Source organism: Hemicordylus capensis, chromosome 2 (genome assembly GCF_027244095.1).
Source record: "Hemicordylus capensis ecotype Gifberg chromosome 2, rHemCap1.1.pri, whole genome shotgun sequence".
NCBI classification, from domain to species: domain Eukaryota; kingdom Metazoa; phylum Chordata; class Lepidosauria; order Squamata; family Cordylidae; genus Hemicordylus; species Hemicordylus capensis.
In genome coordinates this window covers 368,388,353-368,401,152 of record NC_069658.1, presented here as the reverse complement: position 1 = coordinate 368,401,152, position 12,800 = coordinate 368,388,353, and the positions used below count along the sequence as shown (strand labels likewise).

Here is a 12,800-nt window from a genome sequence, read left to right as displayed (position 1 = left end):
AAGGTAATGCAGAACTGCGACTTGTTTTAATGTGCAAACAATGCAAAAGCTTTCAATATCCTTCTCTGATGCTTACAAGAGGGGAGGGAAATTACATGAGTCTGTGGCTCCCTGAGATTTGCTCATGGAGCTCTAAACCATGATTTAGCATGCACTGAATCTGAACCAGTCTTCTGTGTGACCCAAATTCAAACCTAATAACAAACCATAGCTTGCTTCTGTGAGAACACACTGTGACAAACTTTTGGGTTCAAATGGTTCCCCTTCCCTTTCAGAAAACCTGGGGCTTCAGGAAAAAAGACGACTGTGGGGAAACATGATAGAGGTCTATAAAATCATGCATGGTGTGGAGAAAGTGGATAGAGAGAAATCCTTCTCCATCTCACATAACACTAGAACCAGGGGTCATCTCATGAAATTGATTGCCAGGAAATTTAGGACCAACAAACCGAAGTACTTTTTCACACAACACATAATCAGCTTGTGGAATTCTCTGCCACAAGATGTGGTGACAGTCAGCAACCTGGATGTCTTTAAGAGGGGTTTGGATAACTTCATGGAGGAGAGGTCTATCAACAGCGACTAGTCTGAGAGCTATAGGCCACCTTCAGCCTATACCAGTTGCAGGGGAGTAACAGCACGAGAGAGGGCATGCCCTTAACTCCTGCCTGTAGGCTTTCAGTGGCATCTGGTGGGCCACTGTGTGAAACAGGATGCTGGACTAGATGGGCCTGGAGCCTGGTCCAGAAGGGCTCTTCTTATGCACGTGAGGGCAGAGGATTAGAAGTTTTTGTTTCTAGTTGGCAAACTGCAGTTTCCCATTTTGTTCAAATGCAACAAACTGTAGTTCTCAAACCAGGATCCAGAATCAGGATCAACCAATGTTTTCAAATCCTGGTTTGGGACCTAACTCACAAATCACAGTTTGCCACACTCTAGTGAAATGCAAATTGCAGGCTATTGCAGACAAGAAGCAGAAATTTCAAGTCTCCTCCCCTTATGCACAAATAAAAAAGGGGAGGCGGAAAGAGGAGGGAGTGTATTTGCCCAAAGCTTGCTGGAGCTTTTTTTGCATGCTTCATCCCCCCTTTTTCACGCATAAGGAGGGGGAGAATAGAAGCTTCCACTTCTAGTCTGCACAAACCACTCTTCACTGCTCCATCTAAATGTAGCAAACTATGAGGCTCTACACACGATTGGGGTGTAGAGCCGGGAGGGGTTTGGCGGGAAGAGCGAGCCAAGCCCTTTCTCCCCACACACAAGCAACAGTTTTGCCCTGGGTGGCTGGATCAGCCACACACACAATAACCCACTCCATCATGGAGCCAGTTGAGGTTGCAGGGCTACCCGGCCCCCAGAAGTGTGGGGCGTTCCGGGGAGACCCCCCCCCCCCAGGCCAGGAGGCTTGTTTTAGCCTCCCAGTCAGGGGTCTCCTTGTGGGTTGCCGTGCAGCAATGTGACTCACAATGTGCTAACCTCATTTAAGGCAAGGGCTACTTTGGCCGTCTACCCGTTATTGAATCACCGGGTTTACCTGCAAGCCTGGTGGTTCTCGCGATGGGGGGAAACCGGGCTGGGCTCCCTTAGCCCGGTTTTCCCTCATTGTGAGAACAGCCTCTATGACTTATTCAAACTACAGTTTCATTTTCAGCCAGGATGGCTGAACTTGGTTTCAGATCCTGGTAGGAGAACAAAGCATGGTTTATTATGTCATCTGAACTATGTGATACCCAAATTAAAGCTAGTAAAAAGGATTCTTCACTGCATAGGAGTTGTTCTTAATCACTTGCATGTTACTTACCAAAATGCTGTTGGGATGTTTGGTATAGAACCATTCTCCCTCCAACAACTAAGGACAGATAGTAAGCATTGTTTCAAAGAGACAGCATGTTTCAGTTTTACCAGGAACCCACAGCTGGGCTAAAAGCAGCGTACCCGCATTGTGCCAGAATTCCAGTGACCAATCAACATTTCAGCAGAGAATCAAAGACAGATGCATCACATTGGCATTCACTGTCTGCAAGTCTTTATCTGACAGTTAATACAGCCCACAATATTCGTGCCTACTTAAGAGAAGCTACATGTCTCACCTCCTCTCATTATTCATTAACAATACTACCTATATGTCACATTTTAATAGGGCAAGCAGTTCTCCATTGCTAGATTTTTTTTAAAAAACAGTTGCCACACTGTGAACAGGAAGGGGCTATTCCCACAATCAGCCAAAATTGGGCTAGGGGAGCCTAGCCCGATTTTGGCTGATTGTGGGAGCCACCGGGCTTGCAAGCGAGCACAGTGGCTCCCAGGTGGTTAACCCGCCTAAATACCCCTCCCCTAAAACCGGGTTTGCGGAACGAGCACTGCACAAACCTGGGTTTTTTTTTAATCATTAGTAGCCATGGCTACTCACGAGAAGACCCCCGGAGGGGAGGCGAAAAGCCACCTCCCGGCTCCGGGGGTCTTGCCAGCATGCCCTGCGCACTCACGCAGGGCATGCTGGTGCTCCCGGGAGCCGATCGGACTCTGCTCCCCCCAGCTCCGTCACGGAGCCGGCAATCCTGTGGGTGGCCAATCCAGCCACCCAGGGCTCCTGCCCAGATTGTCTGCGGGAGAGACCCGCAGAGACCTGTGAGACCCGACTCGAAGTGTATAATGAATTATAGCTTCTAGTAGCACATCTTAATCCAACTAAGAAAATGAAGACCATATATGCGCCAGCTATCCAACAGTAGAATCTGGTCATGTGAAAGGTATTTGAGAACATCCTTGGGAGGGGAAAGAAAAAAGAAAAAAGAAACTGACTTACAATGCAAGTCCTTTTTTCATCTGCCTTTTCCTTTTCTTGAGGTTTAAGGAGGAAATAGTTTCTGTGGGTTTTTGCAATGCACTCTGTGTACTATGTGAATCATCATAAGTATTTTTGTTTTAGCCACCACTTATTATGTCCTCTGTATTTAGTCTTCCTAATGCTAGAAGGATGTATCACTGGAGAATGTCTGCATTGTTTATTTAGGCTTATGTGTGACATTGTTAACATCACCATAGTTCTGTAAGAATTACCAGACATTTAGGAGCAGGCTTAAAGTAGGCCATGGAATGCAGAAGGCAGAAATCCTCACTCCCTGCCAATTACGGTGCTTCGAAACAATTACTAGCAGCTTTCTTTCAAAGAGAACCACATGGAGTTTACTACAAACACAGCAAACATTTCACAATTCGGATTAGTGGCTTTTAGTACAACAGTGATGCAACAAGTAATGTTTTTCAGTGCTGCTCATTATCCCAAATCTGATGAAGGAATGTGGAGCTTTGTATAGAGGTCTGTCACCTTGCAACCGGAACATGGGTGCATACAGTACATTCAAATACCAGTGCTGTGAAAGGGGAAGTCACTCCAGCTCCTCCTGTCCGTTCCCTCACCAGTCCATAAGAACAGCCCTGCTGGATCAGGCCCAAGGCCAATCTAGTCCTGCATCCTGTTTCACACAGTGGCCCACCAGATGCCTCTGGGAAGCCCACAGGCAAGAGATGTGCATTCCCTCTCTCCTGCTGTTTCTCCCCTGCAACTGGTATTGAGAGGCATTGTGCTTCTGAGGCTGGAGGTGGCCCACAGCCACCAGACTAGTAGCCACTGATAAACCTGTGCTCCATGAATTTGTCTAAGCCCCATTTAAAGCCATCCAAGTTGGTGGCCATCACCAAATCCCATGGCAAAGAATTGCACTGTGTGAAAAAGTACTTCCTCTTGTCAGTCCTAAATTTCCCAACCTTAAGTTTCATGGGGTGACCCCTGGTTCTAGCGTTGTGTGTGAGAGAGAAAAAATCTCTCTGTCCACCCTCTCTACTCCATGCATAAGCTCAGTTGTCCACCTCCTCTGGTAAGTAGGACCTCAGGTATGCTGCAAAGGAATCAGCAGACGATGGGGTAGTGGAGGGAGTCTGGGGAAGAAACAGGTAAGAGGAGCCACAGCAGCCTCATTTCCTGTGGCATTGGAGTATTTTAAAGTATATGCATCTGGTGTCCAGATTTCAAGGTAGAAACTTCCTGCCAACTTATTAAAAAATGATGGTGTCATCTGATAATTTACCTAGCACATACACTTAATACTGCTTGGCAGTCCTCAGTTTGTTTGACCTTATACTAACTTTGGGAGGGAGGTAAATCAATATTCCCATTTTGCAGACTAAGGCTGCAATTTGACCATGGCTACCTAAAGCTATGCAGAGACTTGAACTAGCTGTAGTGACTAGGGATGTGTGAACGTGTTCGATGTTAAACTGGTTCGGTTCAACCATTCGGGGTTGAACTGAACCATCCCCTGTTTGGTCTGACCCCGGACCAAACACCCCCTCACTGTTCAGGGGGTTCGCGGACTTTTTTAAAAATAAAAAAGATATAGGTTTTTTTGCTTACTCCCTTCAGGGGAATTGTTGGAGGTAGTGTGGGGGAGGGGTCCATGGAGGCTCCCCCTCCCCCACCAGCCTCCTTCCATATCTATACTGGCTGTTCGGCCAGCTCTTTGGCCTGTTTGGGCCTTTCCTCTCCGGCGTGGTGGCCATTTTGGAGGGCACCATGACTGCACAATTAGCCTCTGCATGAACTGGGCCATGCAGAGGCCAAATGCGCAGGTATGGCAGCCTCCAAAATGGCCATCATGCCAGAGGGGGAAAGCCCGAATGGGCCGAAGAGCTGGCCAAACGGCTGGTATAGGCATGAAGGGAGGACGGCGGGGGGAGGGGGAGCCTCCATGGACCCCTCCCCCACTGCCTCCAACAACTCCAGCATGGTGTAGTGGTTAGAGTGCTGGACTAGGACCAGGGAGACCCGAGTTCAAATCCCCATTCAGCCATGATACTAGCTGGGTAACTCTGGGCCAGTCACTTCTCTCTCAGCCTAACCTACCTCTCACGGTTGTTGTGAGGAAGAACTCAAGTATGTAGTACACCGGTCTGGGTTCCTTGGAGGAAGAGCGGGCTATAAATGTAAAAATATAAAATATATAATTTTTTAAAATAAAAATATAAAAAATAATATTTTTAATTTAAAAAAAGTTCACAACCCCCTCCCCCTGGACCAAAACAAAGTTGTTGTGTAGTGTGTTTTTTTGGGGGGGGGGTGCCGGACCAAACTGGCCTGGTCTGGTTTGGGTCCAGTCTGGACCCAAACCAAACTGGACCAGCCGGTTCCGTACACACCCCTAGTAATGACCCATCTCCCCTCCCTCAAAAAAGTTAACTGGAAGTGAACCCTTTTCTTGACTGACAGGTTGGTGACCTACAGAGATTGCCCAATTAGTACTCTGCGGGGGGGACCTAGAGAGTTGTTACTGGGAATTCTGGGAACATGAAATGAAGTTCTGTGCTGGAGGAGCAAGGTGACATGTGGCAATGGAATTTGCTGCAACAAGGTGACTGCAGCTCTTGGAAGATAGAACTGCAGGGGCTTGATTTTCAACAGGAGTTTGGCAAGTTCAAGGAAAAAGGAAGCCAAGGCTAGGGGCTTCGGAGGTTTAGGGCAGGAGAAAGTGGTTTAGTAAGAATTTGCATTAGAATTTCTGTTTCTTTGGTTGTGCTTTGAATTTCCTACATATCTGTTATTTGCCACTAAGTAACTAAGATTTTACTCTATGCCACCCCAGTATCATTTGGGGGTGCTGCTGAAGTATTTTTGTTAGCTACTAAGTATTATTAAGTTTATCTAACCATCCAAAAGCCTCAGATGAATCTAGTCTGTACTAATTAAAAAGTACTCTGTAACAATTTAAGTGTTCTTAAATGCAACCTATTTTTGTAGTAAATGAATAAAGCTAGTTTTTTGTTCTTTTCTTTTTACAAGCCTCTCAGAGCTGGTTTTTAACTCGGGAAAAAGTGGGGGGCAGAAAAGGGGATTTCTCTGGTGCAAAAGCATCCTCTAGCACTCAGCAGCTACGAGTTTTTCTCATACCGTGTAGGCATACACGTGGAAAGTTATCTTTTTGTATTTGCCCAATACCTAGCTAAAGAGGGACCTTGGATTAAAGCACCCAGTTCACTGATCCAGCTCTCTGCAAGTTTTAGGGTGCTTGGTGGAAGCATTTTAAATCTACTGGAAATATAGTAAGGTTTGATGAGAAGCCCACCCAGGCAGCTCAGCAGGGATGACTTGGCATTTTCTTTTCCTCACGTGAGCTAGCTCTGAATCAAAGGCTTTAATACCTTACACTGGCGGGTAATGATTCTAATCCCATGAATAGTTAGATAGGATGCTCAATGATCAAATCATTCCAAGTATGTATAAATAACAAATCTTGTGGTGCTATCTTCAAGATTACTATATTAGAGAACTCCATCCAGTTCTAATTATAAGGCAATTTACTTTTCCAACTCTCTTGAAGAGTTAAATGCCACTGACAAGATTTGTGACTGCACATTCTAGTTTTTAAATATTTATTTCATCTTTTAAAGTGTCCTGATAAAATAGTAATTTCCCAAGTATGAAGTCTGTCTCAGGGTGAGCCCAATGCTCTCTACATTCCATTGTGTAGGAGAGTGTTGTTTTTTAAAGGCAAACCATCAATCATAGAAGTCTTAAACTTTATCCTATTTATAAATGGCATTTGCGAATTTGTTTTGGGGCTCTTGTGGTCATTATTTCAATATTCCCTCAATGCACACTCAACTTCTCTAGGCCAAGAACATCTGTCCCATAGCCACATGCAGTAAAGAGACTAACAACCAGCTGCCCTTTGCATGTTTATCTGGAAGTTCAGTCCAACAGAGTTCAATGTGACTTGCTCCAAAGTGAGTGTGCATCACAGAATCGAAGCCTAATACAGTTTTATTTCTGGATAAGAATAGTATTCAATGAAAAAACTGCAATTTTGGTTTTTTTAATTTTAGGTTTAAGAGATCAGGTTGCAATAATACATATCACTTAACTAATTTCAGGCAGCTAAATTTGAAATATATTTAGTATTCTTGCTTTAGCTAGGGGGGAAAGCCGATGATATCTGGGCCAAGGGGCAAGAACGGCAGTTAAATGGGAGTTCCAAAACACAAACTTACATATATCAACAGCAAAGGCAACAGTAAAAAGCTGCCTCATATTAAGTTCTTGGAAAAGAAGCAATCCCCATGTTGTTAGTGAATGTTATACATTCTTGGCCATGTAGAAACTTTCACATAAGACACTGACAGGACGCATCATCAAATTTTGCTTTCTCATGTCTCACACAAAACATCTTACTCCCTACACACCAAGGGGCACCCAGATCATTGTAGATTTGTGAGGGTTTTCTCCTTGACAAAGGTTTAAGGCTGCAGTCCTATGCACACTTTCTTGGGAGTAAGCCTCATTGAATTAAGTGGGGCTTACTTTCAAGCAGACCTGCATAAGATGGCACTGGATGATATTTACAGACCAGTCCAAAGCATGTTTTACCCAAAAGTAAGTCTCAGTGAGTTCAGTGGGGCTTACTCCCAAGTGTGTGTGCATGGTAGCCTAGGCAGCAAACCTGGGCAGTGTTAAACTGCTGAAATCTCATTGATGGAAGGAGTTCAACTGCCCATTTAAGTCAGTGGATATTTAAGCAACCGAATGTGTATTCAAATACACTCCACGCTTAGATATTTTAAGAAATAGAGAACAACTTCTTTTAAGGTCGCATTGTCAAGAAAAAACATTCCAAGTTAGTGGAGAACTTAGAAGTGCACAATGAAAAGGGATGCACACAAATAAGTATACACACACGGTGCCAAGGGGAAATTCAGTTGCTCAATGTGCAACTTTTTGTTTTTCCTGAGTGTTATACTGAACTCTCTACAGTCTGAAAATTGCAACTGTTTCCCATCTGTCAAGAAATACAGCCTTACGGGGCAAGGCTTGTGATGTCACTAAACAAGTGCAACTTCCTCCTAGGCATCAGATCAGTCTACAATAGTACAATTGCCCAAGAAGCTGATCAGAAAAGAACTTAGAAGGTGAATGAAATAGTTTATTTAAACCCAAGCTTTGGGCATCATGCTTGATGTCCAAAAGGTTACAGGCACATCAGCTGGCAACTGCCCAGTAGAGCTAACACCCAGTGCTTCTCAGCCTCTTGTGGGTGATCAGCTTCTGAACAGCTGCTTCATTAGGCAACTTCCAAAAGGTGCTTCCACCCCACTCCTTCAGAACAAGACCTTGGTGGCACATCCTGGTGGTATTTGAGAACTGGATCACTAGTGTGAAGAATCATCTCCATAAACTTTGCAGATGTGCAGTTCTTAGAAATAGTGTAAGCAGGAAGAACCATTGGTCTGCTTCTGACTAGAGTGTCAAAGTAGCAAAGATCATCACTCTAACCTTTTCTTGTAAGTTTATAGAAATCGACTAAGTTTTGAACATCTGTGCAAAAAGAGACTATAGAGTGCACAAGTTAGGTGCTTCCTAAGATCATAACACTGATCAGTGTGGGCAACAATTTTCAATATGAACCATATTTTCAAGAGCATTCTCAACCCATGAAACATCAATTTAACGTTAACATTTAGTACAAAAAGATTCTCCACCAAAAGGCCAACTTTGTCACTCATTTCATTTTCCCCCCCTTTTAGAAGGGCAATTTTTTTTAGCTCAAATAGAAGGTGCAGTCAAGCTTAACCATCTGCTAGCATACTTTTCCCTCTGACAATGTTTATAAATCAGTTTAAGCTTTTACCATCTCAGGCACTGCCATGTAAACAAGACCTACTTGATCTATACTTCAGTACATTTATTACTGGCTCCAAACAGTGAAACAGTAGGAAGGTTGTCTCAAGTGCTCAGCTCTGTACATTTCCAGTTGCATAATGAAATAAGCTGTATATTTTAAGGTTATACTGCTACTCAATTGTTGATTGCCATATTCACTGTGGTAACTTATACCCCATTCCTAAGCACATACTTGGAAGCCAATCCAGTTGACTTCCAATGGAAGGCCTTTATGAGGTCAGTAAAATTATGCCTTTACTGACCAATATTCATGATGTAAGCATAACCACTAGCTGATTTGGGAAAAGGCAATATTTAAATATAAGTAAAATAAATTCGCATTATATTAACCCTATGATTTTTATTTATTTATTTATTTATTTATTTAGAGTGGACCAACATGGCAACCTTATCTTTTCTTTCCAAGGACTTTGTTTAAAAGCTTTAACTATATTAAAAATGCAATTAAGAATCTGATGCTGCGATACTATTATAAGGACTCACTCAGATGAAGACAACACAACATGGTCCCCCATGCTTGGAAAATACATAGCAATAATAACCAGGAATATATACAAATTCCAGAGCTGTTTCAGCAAGCTCTGAAAAAGAATACTGTGGCATCTTAAAGACTAACAGATTTATTGTGGAATTTACAGGGCTTTCATGGATTAGAACACACTTCACCAGATGCATGAAGTGTTATCCTTTATTAGGAGATGGTACATACATACATACATACAAATACCAAGGTGTTGTGTGTGTTTCTCTGTGTGTAAATAGAATACATCTATTTTATATTACAGACCTACTGCTATCCATTGCATTTCATGAACTTTGGGGTCCACTGCTTACAGAGTCCAGCCCCCACCCCCCACACTCATGTGTTCAAAGGATGAGCAGAGCACCTATATCCATCTTCTGCCAAGGAGGAAAGCTCTTAAATGCATCTGACAAAATGAGGTCTAATCAGTGAAAAGGTATGCCACAATAAAAGTGTTTAAGAGCCACCAGATGCTTTGTTTTTGCAAAAATATATACTTCATGATACTAGACTTTTTCCAGTTATGGTTGCAGAGTGGGTTGCATAAGTCTACTAAATTGCGGAATGAAAACTGATTATACATTACATCCAAAAGGATGAGATAAGTATTTCCTGAATTGCTTTGGTCTATCCAGTAAGCTTCAGGAAAGATAAAAGAAACAGAATGCTCAATGCATCCTATTATCCTTCAATTTCTTAGCTAGTATCTCTTTTAGCCCCATCTTTCTCAGAATTTAACTTGGAGCCGCTAAGCACACTCTGCCCAGTCTGCAATCCTACACAGACCGCCTTGGGAGAAGTCAACAAGACTTACTTCCAAGTAAAGCTGCCTAAGATGGTGCTTCCCTCCATAGAGCTGGGGAGAGTCACACACAGTGCTAGCTCCAAGCAGCTCCGGTGAGCCACGCAGGCTAGCAGAAAGCAGTTGAGGCTTGGAGCAACATACATCATGTTCACTGTGGCCATTAATGCCCTAAAGAATGTGCAGTCCCGACTAAGTGCAGTTGTAACGCTCTTCAAATAGGGATAAGCGAGCACACGGTCTGGTGAGACATTCCAGTGAGCATCGTGTGGGAAAATGCCAAACATACTTGTTGCCTGTTTCTCTTTCCCTTCCTTCACACTGACACACAATGGCGAAACTGCTGCGCAGTTCCAAGCACCGCAGCAGCAAAGGCGCATCCTACAGCCAAAGTTGGCTCTAAAGCTCTGCGAAGCATCACACTGGTCTCCTCCTGAGGTGCTGCTGCTCAGCACCATCCGTGGCCACCAAGTTAGCTGCAGCCCTAGAGCTCCCTGCGGTTAACAATCGCCAGGGAATGTTTGGCTTTGTTTTCAAACTTCAGCGCAATTAAGTTTCATCCGCCAGAACCCCAGGCTCCAGAGCCAGCCAGGAATCACCACAACTCTTGAAACAACAACCATCCCTCCGCTTTCTCGCAGGAACCTTTTATTGTACCAGCTGTGCCTATGCCCAACAAGGAAAGTCCCATTCTAAGCAACCTGGCTGGAGTTGCAGCCTCCTCCTCCTCCTCCCAGCTGCCGACTGGTACTCACAGTCTCTCTGCATTCCTGGGAATGCCTCGCGGCACCGTTTTGAGTCCCAGTCCGTGGCAATCCACATTGGATCCGGAGCAGGTACATTTACTCGGGCATCCTTCGGTAGGCAAGCAAAGCGTGAGGCTCCACAGCCCCAGGAGCAGCCCAAGGCGCCCTGACCCCTCTCTCCTTGCGGCCAGCATGCTCGCCTCCTCTCTGAACAGAAGTGAGGAGCTGGGGGGCGAGAGGAGCGGGGGGAGAAACGAAAAGGAAAAGGAAAATCTCGCCAAGTCCCAACAGCAGCCGGCGCGGGAGACACGCAGCGCTCTCAGCACAGCTGAGAAGAACGCGCTGCTGCTGCTGCTGCTGCAGGCATCGCCTGCCGCTTTCCCTGTAGGATCTTCGCTTTGCGCCCAAAGCCCAGCAGGCAAAGCAGGCTAAAGGGGAGCCGAGCCGAGCCGTCCTCTCCTGCTCTTCGCAGCTGAAGCCCCAACCTGCCCTGCTCTGCTGCGTCCAGCCCAGGTGACCGGCGGACGGTGGGAATTAAAGCCAAGACCAGCTCCGCGCTCACTCGGCCAGCCCAGCTCTTCCAGGGCAGCCCAGCACAGCCCCCGGCGACGACAGCAGCGCCCAGATCCCGAAATCAGAGCCACTGGCAGCGCTGGGGAGGATCCAGGGGCGCTCGCAGCCGGCCGCCTCTCCATGGACTGGGCAAGGCAAAGCAGGCGGACACCGGCGCCGCCCCTTGCCCTCCCCAAAATAACACCTTCGGCGCCTATTGGTGGCCGCGCTGCTGACGTCACCAAACTTCGGAACTTTGGCAGGGAAGGTAGGGCAAAACTTTGAGGAGCGCTGCGTGACTGCCGGAGGGAGTCGCGGCGCGCTCTGAGGCTTGCGCGCAGGCAAGCGGCTGCTTCGCCGCGGCGGAACTGGCCAAGGAGAGCTCCCGGAGACTGAGACCGCTGCAGTCTGGTTTCGGCGTTGGCTTCAGGGCCCGATCCGGGGGAGTAGGCATGAGAAGGAGAGTAAACCTAACCAACCGCAGCCAGCGGCTGCCCACTAACTGCCATCCTGACACAGACTCGATCTTCTTCATCCCTCGGGTTAGAAAATAAACCTTGCTCTGCTCTCCATCGAAGCATTTCTTTTCAAAGCATCCTTTGGTCAACTGAGATAGGGTCAGGAACCTGAAGAATTAAACAATAATTCATTTGCATTTGCGCCTAAAGAACTTCTTCATAACTCCTTGCCTACCAATCTCTAGGGCTTTGCTAGAAAGTAACAGAAGAGCGCAAAAGCTAAATCCCCACCAGAACCTCAACCAAAACGCATTTCCCAGCCAGATTTAAATGGCCACCGTCGTAATGGCCAATGGCTACATACACAGTAAAGAATCTACTGCAGTGCTTTATCAAAGGGTTGTAGCCCCCCTGGATTCTCTTAGAAATCTCCATTAGCTAAGTCTGGAGAAGAAGAATGTGCCTGAGCAGATTCCATGCTTTGGGGGGGGGGCTGGTGTAAGGTGGTGATTAGCAACAGTAAGCTCCCATTTCAAATCTTAGTTCAGTAAATTTCATGTGCACCTTGATCCCAAACATGTTTAATTCAAAGAGTGGTCTACTGAGTTTAAATGCTGCATACTCCCAAGGAACAGGACCGCAGCAGCCATGCAGCCCATTCCTATGCAGGAGTTATGCATGGGTATGCCTATTGCTTTCAGTTAGTTTTAGTTTAAGAACATCTAATGTCAGGCAAGCCAGTTCATCTCAGCCTATGCTATTAAATAGAGAATAATTTTGACCTCCTTTACGAGATTATTGAAAGCCTTGTAACACTGGCCACAAAGGGCATCTGCTCACGTTGTCTGGCTGGATACCCTAAACCAGGCATCCCCAAACTGCGGCCCTCCAGATGTTGCTGAACTACAACTCCCAGCATCCATAGACACATTTTTTTTGTGGCTGGGTATGCTGGAAGTTGTAGTTCAGCAACATCTGGAGGGCCGTA

General features: G+C 45.6%; 1 protein-coding gene across 2 annotated transcripts in view; it reads right to left on the bottom strand.

The window, feature by feature from the left end:
* Positions 1–11,736, bottom strand: part of SLIT3 (slit guidance ligand 3) — a 731,964-nt gene extending 720,228 nt beyond the window's left edge. For both annotated transcript variants that reach the window (XM_053288108.1, XM_053288109.1), the window contains exon 1: positions 10,812–11,736. In XM_053288108.1, coding sequence (XP_053144083.1) covers positions 10,812–10,996 — 185 coding nt within the window. In that variant the 5' untranslated portion in view covers positions 10,997–11,736. The remainder of the gene's footprint in view (positions 1–10,811) is intronic.
* Positions 11,737–12,800: the final 1,064 nt, after the last annotated feature.